The sequence below is a fragment of the Plectropomus leopardus genome, chromosome 19, assembly GCF_008729295.1.
Source record: "Plectropomus leopardus isolate mb chromosome 19, YSFRI_Pleo_2.0, whole genome shotgun sequence".
NCBI lineage: Eukaryota > Metazoa > Chordata > Actinopteri > Perciformes > Serranidae > Plectropomus > Plectropomus leopardus.
This window is the reverse complement of record NC_056481.1, coordinates 20,518,906-20,538,705: the sequence shown is the minus strand read 5'-3', so window position 1 is coordinate 20,538,705 and position 19,800 is coordinate 20,518,906. Positions and strand designations below refer to the sequence as shown.

The window sequence follows — 19,800 nt, the reverse complement described above, 5'->3', positions numbered from 1 at the left end:
TGCTAAACGGAGGTCAGAACACACATTCCTGCCTCTTTTAATATTTAGACATAGAAGAAGACTTTATCATAGAAAGCTTTCTCGGATTCTATCCATACATTAACCTCCATACAGCCTACAGATTTTGATATGAGCTTAATGCAACAATTTTTTTATTCATGCACTCTATTACAGCTTCCCAGATGTTTGTGCGGTGTTTTCCTCACTTTTATTTATTCTGTTCTGAATGTATATTGTTAATGAGATATACTGACTGTTTTCTGTATTGACATCACTCTTGTCTTTCTCTTTCCTTATGCCTCTACATGTTTTCAGTTTGTCCATCCTATTCTTGTGACTCAAGAATACCTTGAGGAAATCTCTTTCCATTTGGCACAAACGTCCATTTTGTCTTAACAAAGAACTGATTAGATTTAGGTGGTCATCAATCAAAGTTCAAGGTAACTGTGGCCTAATTTGTCCCAGTCTCATAATGATGATATCTTAAGAACGCTTTGAGGTATTGTCTTCAAATTTGGCACAAACGTTCACTTTGAGTCAAGGATGAATTGATTAGAATCTGGTGGTCAAAGGTCAAGGTTACTGTGATCTCATAAAACATATGTTTGACCAGAACTCATAAAGTCCTGCGCCAGTTATGACAATATTTCACCCAAATGTTTAACACGATAGCATGATGAAGTGAAATGTTCTAAAAAAGGTCAGCTTAACTTTGACATAATGTTCTACAAAAATGCTTTTCTGTCAGTTACTCAGTGTCATATCTCAAGAACAGAAGGGGAGACACCTGGTCAGATTATGATTGTGACACTAATTTTGAAACCGTATTGATCTTCTGTGCTGCTGGGAGGAAGACATCTGCCAAGCATTGATGTTTTTACAGACATGGAGGTTAACTATAACTGCAGCTTGGCTGGTTTGCAGAGGCACACAAGTGTTAGGTGGTGGTTCTGACTAATAACATTGTATGTTTTCGGACAAAATATCCCTCAGAAGCCTATGAACTAAGAGAAGAACTGCCCCCACTTATCCTTTTATTCGGCCTCAGAATCAACCAGTCAACTTGCTTGACAGGCGGAGGGTCAGAGGATTAGAGTAACTGCTTCAGGTACTCCATTTTTGAAGACAGTAACTGTATTCAGAATACCACCAATTTAAACTGTAACTCAATACAATTACTTAATATTTTGTATTTTAAATATGTAACTTAGTTACTTGTGTTCTGTGACTCCCCAATCCTGTCCACAGCCATTTATCTCCTACACCCAAACTATCAAGATTGATAAATAGTGCCACAGGTATGAGGAAAAATATGTATTTGTGATTTTGGGGTGAACTTTCCCTTTAATATTAAGTGTAAATGCGGTCCATGTGTTCTTGGCTAGACTGGCGTTGTGCTGTGGCCGGGTTGAGAACAGAGTCCAGCCACATCTCCGTAAATAAACCTCAGTCTGACCACCTGGATTAGATTTCAGTTGTTTTTATTTTCACTGTTCCTCAGGTGACAAGATGTCACAACAAGTTTCACACTGTCGCCTCTGACCACACGCTGTCAGGAAACACAGTAAACAACTTCCTGTTATTGGCTTGATGCGGCTCCCAGAGCTGTTGGACAGATAATGTATCTTTTGTCACTCGGTGTGCACGGTCACATCTTTACTGTGACAAACTCAGCGAGCAGACGATTACTGTGTCTAAATGCACAAGTTTAAATGTGAATTACTGTGAGGATATTTGACAGAAAAGGTTTGAAATGTTTGCATACAGTGTGTTGTTGTTTCTTTAATGTGAATGTTCCGTGTGTGTGTGTCTGTTCGTGCAGGGAGAACGAGGTCCTGAAGGTCCAGTTGAAGAAGTATGTGGGGGCGGTACAGATGCTGAAGAGAGAGGGGAGCCAGGGCAATGACGGTAACACACACACACACACACACACACACACACACACACACACACACACACACACACTCACACTCTGCATCATTATGACCTGAAATTAGATTTCATATCTGTGTCCCAGTCCATCTATTTTGCTCTCAAACAGAAACGCTTATAGATGAAAAATAAGGTCATCAACTTCCTCCACATCCCAGATCAGTTGTGATGCATTTCTCAGGGGTCACATGACTAACCTCTTGCTTCTTGGTGTCAGCCCCTTCCCTTACTTCTCCTTCTTTTTAGTTTTTGGGTAGATTTTATAACTTTGACTTTGTTTGTGTGTTGCCGGGGGATGTGAGCAGGCGCTCTGTGTAAAGACTGGCGAGATAAGCTCCTGCTGTATCAAAGGCAAATAAAATGAACATGGCAGATTATGGAGGGCCACATAATGGCTAATTGCATTTTTGGGGATAGAAGGCAGAGCAGTTATCTGTGACGCCCCAGAGGGCTGATCTGAGTTTCATTGTATGTGTTTTGGGAGGTAAAGGCATATGTAGAGCTTTGTAATATCACTTTAATAATGTTTTATTGTATGAAAGAGTCATAAGAACTACAATTTGGTAATTTAAGTCTTTTTAATAATGCAATATAAATCCAGCAGGTACTTTTTTATTTATTTAGTTATAAGATGGAAAAATCCAGCTCTCTGTCCAAACTGACTCCATTGAAGTGCTGCTGTTACTTTTTGTAAACAAATCATGTAGCTATCAGCTGTGTGCTGGAGATCAGACTGGAGACATATCCATTTAAAGACTGGTGTGTTAACTAATCACTATCTACCTACGTTTGTAACGTTATTTTTTAAATCTAAAAACACGCGTTTTATATTGTGATATTTACTGGAAATTCTATACAATATGGCCAACAGCAAGTAATGTTGGCTAAGCTTGTTTTTTAGCAATGGTCATTTACCTCAGCAGAAACTTTCATCTTCCTGGTGATCTTCCTCTGGCCAGCTGGCACTATGTTTAGGTTTTTGTGGTGAAAAAAGTAGGTTTTGTATGAATAATTCCTCATTTCTACTTCATGAGTCAACCTGTGTCCTTCCAGTGCGAGCTTTCAAAGCGAGCAGCAGATATATATAGAAACACAGACGACGAAAGTTAGGCTCTTAATAGCGCTTGCAGCCAGTAAGTACAACACTTTCGTTAGTTTCAAATCCCAAATGTTGTCATATTGGTGCAGTTTCAATCTTTTTAATAGACTAAGTCTGCCATCATGTGTCCTCTAGCCACCCCAGAAAGTAAACAAAACAGGCATGGCACGGGCGTGCGCTGCTTTCCCTCTCTGCAGAAATTTGACCTTGCTCATGTTGCCAAAACTGGCCGCCTCGGCTCAGCAGTAAATTACACACACAACCTGTATGACACTAATTGCTCCATTAATCAGTTTACGATGATATTATATTAATCACACTGTCATATAACATATTACTAATGCAATTTGAGTTGGATTTAGCGCTGTAGTAGGCCACTTTTAAAACTGCCAGAATGTGACATAATGACAAATGCCGCCTCAGCCAGTTTGGATAAATCAAACTGGTTTTCGTTAAGACAAATTTGAAAGCTGCATCTGCTGCTGACTAAAAAACATTTGTGATATGAGGAAAGATGAAGTTGTTCAGTATTTTTTTTCTTCTTTCAGAGTTCAAATAAAGTTTTCAGGTGCGTCGTCAGCCCCCTCTTGCTAGCGGAGCGCAGTTTATGTTTAAAACATCACAACAGCCTTGAATTTCACCCCTCTGGTTCCCCGCAATTACTGTGTTCAGTGTCAAACATGGCCGCCTGGCCCGCTGACACTGGTGAGCACGGCGGGGAGGATTGCTGACGATCAGAGGTGACTGGGGGGAGAAAAAGCGATTCCCTCACATGTATTATCAGGGAATCGCCATTAGCAACCTGTAGTTGTTTGGTTTGTCATCAGGATGTCCATCATGTGTTTGTGGCTCTCCTCTTGTTTGTTTTTTGCCCTTCTTGTTTCACCGCCGCTCATTATCTCTCTCACTCGTGTTGACTCTTCACTCTCCCATCATTGGTACCCTCTCCCTTTCTCACCCCTCCCTCATCACTCTTGTCTTTCTCTTTCCTTCCATCCCGACAGGCGTAGTAATTCCCTCTCCACAGCGGCGTCTAAATGATTTCATCCTCCCTCGCCTCTGTCTTCTCCTGCTAATGATGTGCCTCGTTCCATCACGCTTTGATGATGACTACCACACTCTGTTGGTGTGTGTGTGTGAGTGTGTGTGTGTGTCAGGAGTAGAGGAGGAGGAATAATGTTTGAGCAGTTTAGGGGGAGCAGAAATCGGGGTAAAAAAGACAGATGAATTTATACGCAAGCGCCCCTTTTTCATGTGCTGTCAGTGAGCGCTCCCCAGGATCAGTGAGCTGCCTTTTTGAAACCCCTCCTGTCTAATGATAGCGCCGCAGACGTGATCTCTCGAACGCTCCTCCGGCGCCGTCAGTCCCACTGACATACTACAAAAGACACTTCTACTTTCCACTGTTTTAGAAGAGTGATAATTATTGTTCTCTGTTCGTTTGGGGGATTTCCCCTCTGTACTTACACATGTGTGTTTTTTAGATGAACATGCATGACTGTTCAAATTCATAGGTCCCTATAGGAGACAACAGGACTTACATTTACCTTATAGCAGGGATACTCTGCTTTGTTTGGGAGGACATTTCTAGGTTTTTAGGACATTTCTACGATTTTAGGACATTTCTTGAAATTTGTAGCACATGTAGCACCCAGCTTTGGCTTGTGGGCTGTAAATTGAGGATCACTGCTTTACATGCCACATTAGCCGAGCTCCAATTTGTGTAACGTTGAATGCTTAAGTGCTCCAGATAGGTGTATGTACATACATGTGTCATTAAAAGAAGCCATTAGCTGAACCCCAGAGGACTTGTAGTGCACCAGTGACAGTCATGTTTACTGTACAGCAGAGTTAGATGAAGAGAAGTCCTCAGGGAGAGACACTGAGCAGCCTGTGTAGAATTATCACACCCACGCTAACCCAGTTTGAATGAGTTCTCATGGCTCCTGAAGATCCTCGAAGGTTTGTATAATAAATCTGAACAAGTTGCTAGTAAGAGGTCAGTGCCTAGCGATACCATCCATCCAATTTTGTCTGCTTATCCGGGGCTGGGTCGCAGGTACAGCAGGCTGAGCAAAGTACTCCAGATGTCCCTCTCCTTAGCAACACTTTACAGCTCCTCCTGGGGGATCCTGAGGCGTTCCCAGGCCCGATGAGATAAATAATCTCTTCAATGTGTTCTGGGTCTGTCCCGGGGCCTCCTACCAGTTGGAAGTAGCCCATAAAACCTCTAACAGGAGACGCCCAGGAGGATCCTGATCATCGTCAACAACCTTTTTTTCCCCCAAAAACGAGACGTTTACCAGCGAAAAAATTAAATCATAATTATAAAAACTGTGACAAAATCTTTGTTTCATTTTCACTGATGAAACGAGACAAGACGAAAATGTCAGTGGTGAACCTGAACATTCAAAATGTGAGAAGAGGACAACAGAACGGTCAACAACGGCCATTTGTTTTATTTTCTAGTGCCGTGTAAGATGGGAGCACCGACTGGCTGTTATCTCCAGTAAATAGTCAGCACCAAATGTTTTTTAGCCTGCAAACACTCACACCAGAGCAGTGTCAGCTGTTGGTACGAGTTATAAGCTGTAGCTCAGCAGTAACTAAGCAGCTGAGTTTTTCTGACTGTGGATGATGGAGCTGTTGAATGGATTTGGGGAGTGACTTAGTTGCAGCGGTGGCTGTTAGTGGTTAGCTATGTTTTGTGTTTGTCAAGTTTTTAGACCATAAATAGATTATGACCCTATCAAACGATGATCTGTGAGCGTGTGCTTGTAAATTATCCCTTAAACGTGTCAAAACGTGTGTGGAAATTATTTGTAGTTGTAGAAAAAAAGTGTCTAAATGAAATTTTTATACCAATTGTCACCTTGATTCTATTTTCTACAACCTATATTTCTCTAATTTTGATGTTAAAATAGAAATATATATATATGTATTGACAAAAAGCACTCTCAACTAAAAGTTGACTAAAATGTCATGATTTTTTGTGAACCGAAACATTTTGAGTTGGCCTCTACTAAAATCTAGACCTCAACTATGAAGGATGAAAATAAATAAAATGAGAAACTATACAATTAGTGAGCATTTTTGTCTATGCTAAGACTAAATCAAAAATAGCTGTCAGCGGTTCTACTCCGAGCTCCCTCTTGAGCTCCTCATCGGAGGCGCCGACTCTCATCCCAGCCACTTCACATTCGGCTACAAACCGCCCCAGTGCATACTGGAAGTTACAAATTGAGGAAGCCAGCAGAACCACATCATCTGCAAAGAGCAGAGATGCAATTCTGAGGCCCCCAAACCGAACAACTTGCAATAAATTTTGAATAAACTCTCGGCAGTGCAATCTGACATTAATAGTGCAAGTCATACTCAACAAAAACAAAAATCATTCTTTCAGCCGCATGCTGTGGTTTTGCACCCAGTTTCATCATGTTGCCCATGTCTCATGAATCTCTCTGTCTGTGACCCAGTCCAAAATGGACGTGTGGAAAATCTACCCTAGTCACTCATGCATTCATTTCAAAAACATAGTGCCAATGTGAATGCAGACACACTGGATCTTAATAGACCCTAGAATAAGAAGCACATGAGCGCAATCAACCCAAATAAAGTGGAGTAAAATGATTATGATGAGGCATGTAGAGGATCAGAGCTAAGAGCGAGTATGCTTCAATCCACAGTGGAATCCTACTCGACCCTGTTAAAGTTGAAGAAACAACTTTTCAACTTTGTCCCCCTTAGGATTCCCAAGTGGTCTTATTTGTACTGCTGCAGAGACAACGGGATGGTGTTCTGTTTTTCTCAGAGTTTTTCTTTTCTTTTTCAAGTTTCCTTAGTTAGTTTGGTTGTTTCATTGTCCAACATTTCCACCAGTGGGGATAATAACGATAAACTACTTACACTGATACTTTGGGCTAGCTACGATAGCTACCGGGGAAAACAAAAGTGCTGTTTTTTTCCATTTTTGGGGCGCAGTGTTTGACGCACTTTGTGCTGTTATTCAAGCCTTTATTTTCCCGGGAGGTTGTTTGTGGCTCATAAGGAATCAGTCTAAATGCAGAGGGTGTCATTGTACTATAGCCATGACATTGTGCAATTAGGGGTGGGTAATATATGGAATATACTCGATGTATCATGCCTTGTTCCCTGTGTGATATACTGTATAAATGACTATGGTGAATGTCAAGTAGAAATTGTCACAGCACAAGACTCTCCTGTGTTTCGGTTCTCTCACTCTCTTCTACAGGTCTCTGACTCTCATAGACACACACACACACACACACACACAAACACACACAAACAGCAGAGCTTCTGTAGGGCTGCAGATCGTGACCATTTAGGCACATTTTTGCAACCATTCTGCTCATATCAATCTCATTCTCAGACACAACAGGCAGCTATTTCCACAAAAACAAACTGATAAACCACAGGGGGTTGGGTGATATATTGAATATACATGATGTTTAACAATAAAAATAAGTAAATGCATTTCAGGGCATTTCAAGGATTATAGGACATTTCTAGAATTTCAGAGGGCTTCTAGTTCTTGTGGACATTTCTTGGACTTTAGGATGATTCTAGGATTTCGGGACATTTCTAGGATTTTAGGACGTTTCTTGGATTTTAGGACATTGGGAGCTTAGCTAGGACTTCTGTTGGGGAGTGCAGGGGATCTTCCACTGGCACTTTTTTGATAAACAAGCTCAGTTTTAATGCTGTTGTATGCAGTCTGGCACCTTATGTATAGTAAAAGTACATGACCAATTCCAAGTGTGAATCACTGGCACCCTATCCAGAGCCAGATTTGGCCCGTGGTTTGTGAGTTGAGTGTCTTGTGGAGTATGTGTGAATGTTTTGGGAAGACTTAAAAAAGTTATGGAAAACACTCACACAGTGAGCTATGAGTTAGGTGTAGCATACATGCAGTCTTTCCATTTGAATACACAGGAAGGATTTACCAATGAAGGCATTTTACTTACGATATTGAATTGATTTCAGTATTATCTCTCCATTTTATTTTTAATTTGCTTTCACTGTTAGGGATGGAATGTAAGGAGTTATTTCAATGTTGTCTATGTATGTTTTGGCTTTTTATTTATTTTTTTATATATATATTTAAATATATATATTTTTGCTACAAAATATAAATTTAGGTTTTTTTCAAATAAACATTAGCTTATATTTACTTACACTTTAGCTTTGTTTGCCTCGGCGATGGAGGTTACACATTGACGGAGGCTACAAGCATTATTAAAAGATTTGACAGTGCAGTTAGTGCAGTTTCATTTTCTGCTGAAAGCCGTTAGCCATCGTCCAATGCAGCAGAACCAAAAACAGAGAAGTAGCAGAGGGAGAAAAGGTGTTAAAGAAGAGATAACAAGTCTTTGAATGTCTTGTTTTGTCAGTCAATCCCAAATCCAAAGATAATTAACTTTACAAAGATCTAAAACGGAGACTGGAGCTGAGTGTTGCTGCTCTTCTCTCAGGCTTTGGATGTACAGGTCACTTTGAAAACAAGGTGTTCTGGTGGTGGCAGTCCATTGACTTAAGCGTATAAGAAGCAGTCAGGGTTCAGGATTTGAGATGGAGCACTTTTGTCTGAAGCCAATTGGTGCAATGATGGAAGGTCAGGGTTGGAAACAAGAGCACTGCCTGGATAAGAAAACATTCATTTTCTCTGAGAAGCTGCGCTGTCTCAGTCCTCAGTGGAAGCTCTTTGTCTCTCGGGACGTAATGTTTGAAGACGTTTGGTTCTCTCGAGGGGAGGTTTAATGGCTGGCTGGTTTGACTGACTGCTTCACCCGGGGGACTGATTCCTGGAGGATAATCATCTAACCTGGGGGGTTTCACCGCCTCCCTCTGAGACGGCTGATCGCTGCACGTGGTCAGCTGAAATTGGCCTGCCGTGCTGTATATAAAAAAGATTGGCTTGCCAGTGGCTGGATAAAGATCAAGACTTATTAACCTGTTAAGTGCTGGCTGTGGGCACGCTGAGGACACTTCAGGAGATCGATAATGGGTCAGAGGGCACTTAGTCTGGTGAGATGGAATTCCTTCTCTTCCATTTTCCTGTCAAGAGCTCTGTGATACCTCTATTTCCTCTCATTTTGATCCAGACAGTCCATTATTCCTTTACATCAATGCGCTTTCTTGTAGAAGCAGGAAAAACAGGACAGAGTGACCTTAAGATCTGAAGGGGATAAGCCTTATTTGTTTCAGCTATTGCATTCATGTTTTTTGTACATCAAGCAATAATACATTTGTAATCAGTCTGTCACGCCACTGAAAAACGTGTTATCAGGGTTCCCGTGATTCCTTAAAAAGTCTTTAAAGGCATTGAATTCATTAATCTAAAATAAGGCCTTGATTAGTATTAAATTGTGTTACATTAATATTTCAGAAGTCTTAAAAATGCTCAGATATGGAAAGTAAGATTTGTTTTTTTTTTTTTCCCGATGTTATATTGTAAAGTCTCAAAATAATTGGTAACACCTTTGTTTTGTTAAATAATTTAATGACTTCCTTTTCTTGAACTTGTCATGATGGGAATTCAAACAGTGGAATCTCACGTGCAGATTGAGAGACGCAAAATTGCTCAGAAAACTGGCCAGAAATGTCAGATGTTTCCCACGTGTGCTGGTAAACTACATATATATTTTGATTTTAATATTATATAATCATTGGCTTCCATGTGTTCCACTCTAAAACGTCTAGGGTTATTGTTTTTTAAAGATTTGACATAAATCATCAAATATTTATTTTCAAAAGTCATGTTTTATGCTACAATAAATAATTGGGCAAATTAAAATTTTGGTTCTTAGAAAATTGGTCTTAAACACAATACCAAGTGACATTAAAAAAGTCTTTAAAAGTATCTTGCTTTAAGCTGCTGGAACCCTTGTTAGTAATCAACCAACAAAATTATTAAATAAATCCCCAAGTTTCTAATATTAGGTTATGAAACGCTTTAGACGTATTCACTGAAAGAGCTAAAATTACGTTACGTTTACTACTAAGGGGCAGGTGCTCAAAATTAAAAAGAGCCATATGAAAGAAAACTTCAAAACCCCATACACCAACTTAATTTACAGCATAACCTGTTGAGTTATAGCAACCCATATTTAAACAATCAACAAACAGATGGAATCATAATACTGCAGTTTCCCACACATTCATGCATTTGTGGCTGGCTGCCATAAATAAATCATCCACTGCCACAATCCCTTCATTTTACCGGATTTGACAGTTTACTTTCACTTTACAAACTGCTCCTCTCATTCATCTACGTGATTTGATCAGCAGTGAACAGATCGACAGATCAATTATCCACCCCGAGAGTGACAAACTGCTGCTGGGGAAAAAATAACTGATGAGGAGCTCTGCCTGCTGCGCTGTGTTCACGGACCTGCAAAAACATCAGAATTTAGAGATATGATACAAAGGGGCACACTGGCATTTAAGAGATGCCAAAAAATAAAGGTTGCCCCTTCAGCTCGGTGGACTAGTGCACTTTGTGTTTATATATAATGTTTATGTATGTGTTTATCGAGTCAGGGATGGTGCGTGAGCAGGCTTTTAGGTGCACCCAAAAAATTCCTGGTCAGTGAAAAGGCAATAAACAGTTTGGTCTAACTCTGCAGTGCAGTGCCACATAGTTCCCAGTCTTTTTACATGTTTTCAACAAGTATTTTCTATCATTTATAATGTGTTTAGAGAGAAACCACTGATTTTTCTTTACCCAGACTTTTAAAAAATAACTTTTAAAATATGTCTAATGTCAAGCACAACCCTAACTGTTTATTCAGCTGTGTTTTCCCACCAGGATTAGACTCAAACCTGCACTTTGATTCTGCTTTTTGCCTGTCAGTGCGTCTAATTCGTCCATAAATAAACCACCAGCTTATTCATCTCCAATAAGGAAATAGATTACATGGCCGTTTAAAACTCAATAAGCTTCCCTGTGCTGCGCCATGGTCTCTCCTGCTTCTTCCCGACAGCCAGTGGCCTAATGAGTGAATGAGAGGCATTTGTCACCGCTGCCTGCTCTAATAGGAGTGTGTAACTTATTCATTACACACATAGATCTGCATTTATTGTCCCACCGTGCATGCCGCTTTGTCCTTGTGGGGCTTCAGGGAGGTCAGGTGTGCTGTGGTGAGGATGCACACGCCATCCTTTCGTATGCAGAAAAGTTGTGCTAACATGCTAATAAAAAAGTTCTGACAATATGGTGTGTGTGTGTGTGTGTGTGTGTGTGTGTGTGTGTGTGTGTGTGTGTGTGTGTGTGTGTGTGTGTGTGTGTGTGAATGTGAGGAGGTGGATTTTCATTAACTGTTAGCTGATGAGTATCAGAGTGTGCTATTTTAGAAAAGCAGGTCACGGTGGCAATAGGTTATAAACAGGGTTCGTACAGGCATGTTCAAACAGTTTTTACAGTTTCTGGCTGTAAGAAATGGTGTCTGTGGTGATTTTTATGAAAAAAAAAAAAAATGCCTTCCTGCATGTTTTCTTTAAAAGCCCCCAACATTTTTTAATAAAATATAAACAAACCAAAAACAACAACAAAAAAAAAACTAAGTAAGCAAAGAATAATAACAGCAAAATATTTTCTTTAAAAACTGCCATTTTTTTTTTCAGAAAAAAATATATCTCCAAAATGGTTTCTTGTAAAATCCACAAAAAACCCCACCAAAGTGTTTTCTTTAAAAGATAAAAATAGATAATAAATAATAATAAATCTCATAAATAACCAACAGTCCCTTAGTTGTTTTTAAATATTTGATTCTGATCCTTCTCTGAATTTATTAATTTTTTGGAAATAATATATATTTAAAAAAGCACATACAGTAAAGTAAAAGAACTGATAAAGAGTGGTGGTGGTCGTTTCACAGAATGTGTGGTCTTTAAAATTTGTCTTAAAGTCATGGAAAAGTCATGGCAGCGATTTGGTAAAAACGTGTATGAACCCTGTATCAGACAAACATGTTTTGTGTTTTTTCAGGACAAATGTGCGTAATGCCCAGTATTAGTGTTAATTGTCATTTTGTGGACGAGTCCCCTGTCCAGTTGGTGAGACACAGTGAGTTGTACAAACGTGTGTGAGGCCTAAATTAAAGTGTGCATTAGCGGCTGTAGGTGGGTATGAAAGTGTTGTAAGTGGTGTGTAAGTGGTTTATGTTATGAAGTTATTTACGTCCCAGTAGGCCGACTGTAAAAGAGCAAACGATGAGTCACTCTCTGTGTGAATTGAGCTTAATTGTGCCCACACGTTTTCAGATCATAACAGCTCACATTGTTTAGCCTCTCAGGTCTTAATCCAACAGATTGGGCCTGTTTACCAGCTCAGAGGTGTGAGGGACTTTCATTTGTTAAGCACAGGGCGGTCTGTCTGTATATGACATGCATATTGTTTGTCTCAGGTGGGGCCAGGTGGTCACCGCGCGTTGGCTTCTGCAACGTCACATCTCGCAGGTTCCCACGTGGGCACAGCAGGGGTGTGTGACACATTTCATCACCTGGACCGATCGGTGTTAATGAACATTTTAATCATCTCGCCCAACGCCAGAGCCTGCTGGGTGTCATCTCGTCCGCCTTTTTCCAGCAGATAAATATGGAAAAGCGCGGCTGAGGAGGGAAAGCTCTCCAGCAGGGTGCGGATTCCCATGTGATGCATCTTTTGGCTCTCAGGCAACAAGTTCCTAATATTTGTTTGACTTCACTGCCTTTTTTTGTCACAACATTAGATAACACAAACATTGCATATCTCCAAATTTAAATATTAATAAACATGCTTTTCATGAAACGTCTTATTTATTCTCTCAGTGATGAAATCGGTATTTTTTTTAAAGCTGCGGAACAGCGTCTTAGTTTTTTTCAGACTTGGATTGTATCAGAGATGTATCAGCATTTATTTGAGTTCAGTTTACAATGACAGAAATTTTTGTACCTTAAAAAAGTAACAACCAGTGAACATGTAGCCTTAATGTGACACCAGGCTATCGTGAGATATCTTGCCATCAGCTGCTGCGTATTTTAAAGGACCAGTGTGTCAGATGTAGGAGATTTAGTGGCATCTAGTGGCAAAGATTGCAGATTGCAACCAGCTGAAACTTATTCCGATTAGAATTCCTTCATTGTTCACTGTTTTTAATGGGAGCTGAACTATCCACAGAGGTCTTTTACACTCTAATGCAAACTAATTTGGTGTCTTAAACCACTAGAAATACTGAATAAAGATGTTTTATGTTGCAAATCAATGTATCTTTAACACTGCTTGTTGCAGAGGGGCTGCTTACTAGAGCCAGTATTTGGTTTGTCTGCTCTGGGTTACTATAGAAACAAGCCGGTGATCTCCGTAAAGAACTGTATCTCAGAGTACTTTTTTTCATCTCATCGCGTTGTTGTGTATTTGCACAATACATTTACAGAACCTAATAACTCCGAAATACCCATTGAATGCACTGACTTGCAAAAACTTGTAAAAACTGCGGAGTGAAAAGCTTGTTGAATATGCTACAAAGTATGTAGAAATGCCCATAGAAACACAAACTGACCTTCTTTCTTAATTTGCGTCTCAAAACCTTCAAACGTGGAGTTGAGGTATGGCCATGGGTGATCTCGTGGGGAAGCTTCCATCTTCACCTGCTGCTGTAGCCATTACTGCTTCTGTCTCTTCTGATGAGCTGCACAATCTTAAGTTGCGCGTGCACGAGGTAGAGGTATGGGAACACCACCTCGACAAACAAACCACACGCAGAAATGCATGATCACAGTTTATGGACTTTTAAAAAAGATTTTTTTTTTTTGCTGATTTCAAAGCAAATGTAACGAGAGCTTTCACAGAAATTAAGTCAAAAAGTGCAATTTTGTATTGTATTGTACTTAAGTACAGTACTTAAGTGAAGAAAATGCACTCTTACTGTCCACCACTACTGATGAGTTTGTGATAGAACAACTGTAGGATGTGCATGGACAGGCGTGGCCCGCTGCATGGGACCCATGTGTGACGTTGGACTTTTGGAGGATGTGTCAAGCATAAATCACACATTGACTGACTTCCTTCCCCAACCCTGTGATCTGCACCTTCACCCATGAGTGTCATTTCCTCTGGGAGTTGTCAGGGAGTCTGCTGAGTCATTTTATGAATACATTTCCTGAAAGCCCCCCTGAATATAAACCACGCTCCCCACAAAAGCCCAACCAGGTAAATCTGAGTGAAAGCTGAGATCTCTCACTTGTTTCAACTATGAAATCATCTTCAGAAAGGGATCAGCGGAGAGCTTATCGAGGTACTGAGGGGATTTTCAAGCTTTCAGCCGAGCCGAGGCATTGTGTGCAAAAATTTGAGAGCAACTCAATTTGAGAAGGAGGTTTCTAATATTTGTGCTCGCTCAATCCTCTCGAAGCTTTGTAATGGAGTGAGGCGTCTGTCTGTGAGACTGGATTAAGTAAAGAGAGAGCGGCTATGAGTCTGAGGAGAGACGCGGGGAGGAGGGGGACGAGGAGCCCTGAGGTGATACATCTGGAGATTCACCTCCTCTGTTGCCTCGGGGTGTTTTGAATCCACACACTCAGACACACACATGCCTCCAGGCTGTTACTGGAGATGGTACACAAAGTTGCATCTCCACCGTCCTGCAGGTCAACATGTGTGCGAGACCCACTTCAAAACGAGTACACTCGCTTTTTAACATGTCCTCCTCCTCCTTTTACTGTCTGCCCCACACCTCTATCTGGGGAGTGATTACATCTGGTCCCAGCTCGCCGCCTGCCTCCCAGCCAGAGCAGGAAGTGGTGCTGTATTAGTAGAGAGCCGGTTAGCCAGTCATTTGCTGCATGACTGCCCGCACTGATGATGATAACTCACACTTACTTCAGGATTTGGGCAGAACGAGGGCTAAACGGTTCGGGTTGGACGGACCAGATGTCGGAGACGTGGTGGCCGGCTGTTGTTTTACTTTGACAAATGTTTTTGCTGCAGCAGCAGCGGTACTAGCGAAGCTGCAAGGTGGTGCGACAGCCGGGTGTGTGTTTTACTAAAGGAGTGTTTGAGATTGATAACAGAAAAGTCACGTGTTGAACACTTTAAAACCCGAAAAATTGGCTGGATTTCTTTCAGAAATTGGTAGAAGGCAATGAGCAAACAAGCCAAGAAATTGCTCAAAAAAGCAATAAATGAGGAAAAAGTACAAGACACTTACCTGAAAAAGTAACAGAAAAAAAGAAGAAAATTCAAATGAAAAAAATAGGAGGAAACTATCTGAAAAAAAGCCAAAAAAGTAAAGACAAAAATGAAAAAAAAATTATATATATATATATATATATATATATATATATATATATATATATATATATATATATATATATATATATATTTTCTTTAAATGCAAAATAGTGGAATTGAAAAGGTGATTAAAAAATGTCATTAATCATGATTATTTCTAGAAATCAATCGCAATTTAAAAAATTACTTGTTTGAAACCCTCATAATTACATATTAACATATGGTATTTATTTACATATATTTTTTTGTAGAATTTTAATTTTTGATAATATAATTGTCGACATTTTCTTCTAAGTTGCTCATTACCTTTTCCATGTTTTCATAAGAAAACAAACCAATTTTGCTCAGGGTCCAAAGGTTTAAAGTGGGCGGTTTTTAANTTTGAAACCCTCATAATTACATATTAACATATGGTATTTATTTACATATATTTTTTTGTAGAATTTTAATTTTTGATAATATAATTGTCGACATTTTCTTCTAAGTTGCTCATTACCTTTTCCATGTTTTCATAAGAAAACAAACCAATTTTGCTCAGGGTCCAAAGGTTTAAAGTGGGCGGTTTTTAATTACAACAGCAGCTGTGTGTCGGGTACCTGCGGCAGTCCCACCGATTTTCACACCTCCTCTCACAGTTGCAATGCACTCTGGGTACGAGGCTTACAAGGGTACTTGTGTAGCTGTGATGCCATTGGCCTGGTTGGACCGAGGGGGATATTAATCAGAGCTGATCGGCGCTCTGTGACAGCCGACCTACGCGGCGTCCCACACACGGAGCTGATAATGAAATTGTAAGAGCGTCTGTCTCTGTTGCCCTCGACCCTGTTGGTGTTTTCTTCTTGTAAACACTATGGTTGGACACTTACACGAGAAACTTCTGCTTATTTCTCACCTTTTTATTCAGAACAAGCAGCACTTTGTTGCTTAAACTTTAAAGTGTTCATGTGTTTAACATCAGAAAAAAAGCGCTGGGGAATCTAAAATGCACCGTAAATGAACTGCAGCAGATGTTGCCCACTTATCAAAAGTAGAGTTTGCATAAATGAGTTTGAACATGGATGGTAATGTTGATGTTTATGACTTCAGACAGCTGACATCAGTGGAATCCCTGTTATGTTAAATGTTTCTCTCTGTTTCATTACCGCATTTTGCGATGCCAGGTGGAAAATATCTTCAAACGTGCTGCTGCCTCCACTTTTTATTCCTCCTGACATCGTGATGTGCCACTCTTATTAATTACCACAGCGTGATCAATTGTTCATTGTCAGTCTGCCAGATCGTGACGCAGCTTGTCTCGTGATCAGTTTAATCACAAGACGACTGTCAAAACAGCAGCCTCGCTTCTTGGATATACAGCCTTTGTTGTTGTGATGCAGTTGATCATCTCCTTTTAATGTTATAATTCATAAAATTGCAATAATGTCTTCGGATGGCAGTAGAAGCTGTTTTTACATCAGACAATAAACTTAAACCCACTTCAGGAAAACAGTTAGGAGGAAATAAACAATAAAGCACAAACAAACGCAAATCGCAATTAAGCTTATTTAGTAAATGAGACAAATGCTCAGTCTCAATTTAAAAACTCCCCCAAGATCTAGGGATACCAGTGGTTAACCCTATGAAACCAGTATTGAAACCTTTGAACACTAGACACCGATTTATTTCAAAAACATGCGCAGAAAAGGCAATGAGCAACTTAGCAAGAAATGTTTTACCAATTGCAAGAAATTTTTTAAAAAGTATTTTTTCTAGAATTGGGTTTTTTTTTTCTTTTGTTTTCTTTCTTTCAGAGTTCTTATCATTGATTTTCACAGTTACAAAATTAACAACATTCCCAGCCTACAACAAAGAACACCTGCACCTTGCTGTCACTTGATGGTAAAACTTACTTAGCTTAACTCAACTACTGAAGTACATCTTAGTATGCGCATAAAACAAATTGCAAAAATTAAACATTAAGCAGGAGTAGCATGTCTAAGCAAAAAATAACAGATGTGTATGGCAAGGGCGAGAACATGATAGATTCTTTCTTCATACACGCACCTGTGTGGAAGGTTTGTAAAATTGTTATAACTTTCAATTGTTTTTTTTCCAGGTCTTTTTTTTTTGTGTTAATTTTCAGTTCATTTTCTTGTAGTTTTTACTAATTTGTAGGTCACTTCTGCGTTTTTCTTCACCTTCTTCACATGTTTTTGAATGAAATCAAGCCAATTCGCCCAGGTTTCAAAGGGTTAACCATTAACCACTACTACTACATGCAGAGTGTTATCATGCTTAGAGCTGCTACTGTGGCTAAAAATTGAAGGTTTTGAGTGTGTTTGATTTCCTGATTGCTCTGTTAGACGTCTTTAGAGAGCGGCAGTCTGTGTTAATTCAAAGAGAAATAATATATAGTGACGTAAATCATGGTGGGATAGATCCACGTCATGGCAGGAAGGAGGAACACAAATCTGAAAAGTAATACCTTAATTATCCTGCTGGTCTTATCCCGAGTCATTTTCAGTGAGTGCAGACTCTTTGATCAGTGAGATTACCAGCAGACTGTAAGAGGACTGCAAAGGTCAAACTCAAAACGCCACCACAGAACGGAGTGGGTTCATGCAGCAGCACTAAGAGCACACTAAGTGCTGAGAAAATGGCATAAAATAAGACATTCCAATTTATTCTGCTCAGCAGCATTCCTGTAATGATAATAATAATAATAAATTTGGTTTGGAGTGCCTTTCAAGGAACCCAAGGATGCTGCACAACACAAAGGACTCATTCTTCTCGTCTCGTCTCAGATTGGCTCTCCAAACATGTGGGAGTAATCTGTTTTGAGTGATATGTCTCGGCTTGATTATGAGTTTTCTTCTTCTTTTTTGGAGCACTGCTGGGATTTGGATATGAATATTTAGAGTCTTACACAGATAACTATCCACGCTCGTTTGGAGCCTTTTCATTTCAAACCCCATGGAGCTTTTGAGACACCGCCGCCGCAACTCTCCCCTGAATAAGTGCCACCAGCAAACCAGCAAATCTCGATCTCTTTATCGCTGCCTCAGAGCGCGTTTCACCCCCTGCCCTCACACTGAATCACCCCACCCCCTGCCCTTTTATTTATTTTTGTGTGTTTTTGTGTGTGTTTGTTTGTGTGTGTGTGTGTGTGTGTGTGTGTGTGTGTGTGTGTTGGACTAATGTCTGAGTGTTTAGCTTGTTAATGTGCTATGTGATAACAGCCCAGCTCTATAAACAACTTAATCCCGCATCTTATGAGACGGGAGCACCGCTCTCTGCTCCTTCAAAGACCTGCAAGCTTAAGAGGTGTAGGTGAGTAGGGGAGGTAGGTGCGTGTGTGTGTGTGTGTGTGTGTGTGTGTGTGTGTGTGTGTGTGTGTGTTAAAGGTTGTAAAGGAGGCTAAAGTAAAGGGAAAAATGAAGGTAAAAAGTAAGTAGGTGGGGTTTGCACAGATGGAGATGCAAGTCCTCGTAGCACCTTGAAAATCATATGTTCAACTGAAATTGAAAAACATTTTTCACCAAGAAATCAGGAGGCTAAAAATGACCCTGATGTCTCTTTTACACTGCCTGTTCAAGTCCAAAATATCACACTGTTATGTTGTCTCGATGTTCTATACAAGAGGTACGATGGTGGAATGGGGGACAGAGTTATCTTGCCTTTAATCCAGCAGCGTAGGTAGTAACAGCACTGAATTGACCTCTGACCCACTGTGGGAAATTTAAAAAGCAGCTAGTAGTAGTTAGCAGCTAACTCGAAGAAGAACAGCAGCCGTAAATGTCCACATATAGTGAAAATAATGAGGTCCAGGAGCTCCTTACCCTTCGGGCAGAGGATGAGATTGTCGCATATATGTCACACGAGAGCAGTAGTTCCCAACTGGTCCAGCCGTGGGATCTTTCTCCTTAGTCATTAGTTCAAGGTCCACACATACCATAAATCACCACATATTAAATTTTATTTGACATAATGTAAACAACACATTGATTTAGAAAAACATTAAATAAAACATATTGCAAGATTAAACAGGAACGGCACTTCAAAATAAAAGCTCTTTGCTGGAAATTCACTGTACTTTAAAACAAAGTGTGTTTTCAACAAACGTTCACGAGTCACATGCAGTCCATTCAGAATGGACCCGCAGCCCACCGTTGCATGACATGTGGACACTGTTGCTGTGCCGGCATGCTGTCTAAAATCATACACTAGAACGACAAGTTGTCCCTGTTGTTTGGTTCTGTGTAAAAATGCAAAGGAGGCATGAAGAGGGATCAGGAGAGCTCTTAAGGCCTTTGCTTCGCTTCTTCTCATTTCTTTTTCCTCCTCTGGGATGGGACGCAGGCTTTACCTTCCTTTCCAACCAGCTGTACCACCACAGACCTAGAATACTGATGAAGAGGTGAAATGGTTCAAGATATTCTGCAGCAGCACACGGGAGGGATGAGTCATTTAAAAGTAATTTATGTCCTCCTTTGACTCTAAC

At 40.2% G+C, this 19,800-nt stretch overlaps 1 protein-coding gene across 1 annotated transcript in view; it reads left to right on the top strand.

Annotated features, from left to right (window-relative positions):
• snx29 (sorting nexin 29) overlaps positions 1–12,795 on the top strand; it is a 53,629-nt gene extending 40,834 nt beyond the window's left edge. Inside the window, exons 14-15 of the mRNA XM_042507630.1 lie at positions 1,823–1,908; positions 12,457–12,795. Of these exons, the coding sequence (XP_042363564.1) occupies positions 1,823–1,908; positions 12,457–12,539 (169 nt within the window). The 3' untranslated portion in view covers positions 12,540–12,795. The remainder of the gene's footprint in view (positions 1–1,822; positions 1,909–12,456) is intronic.
• The last annotated feature ends 7,005 nt before the right edge of the window (positions 12,796–19,800 follow it).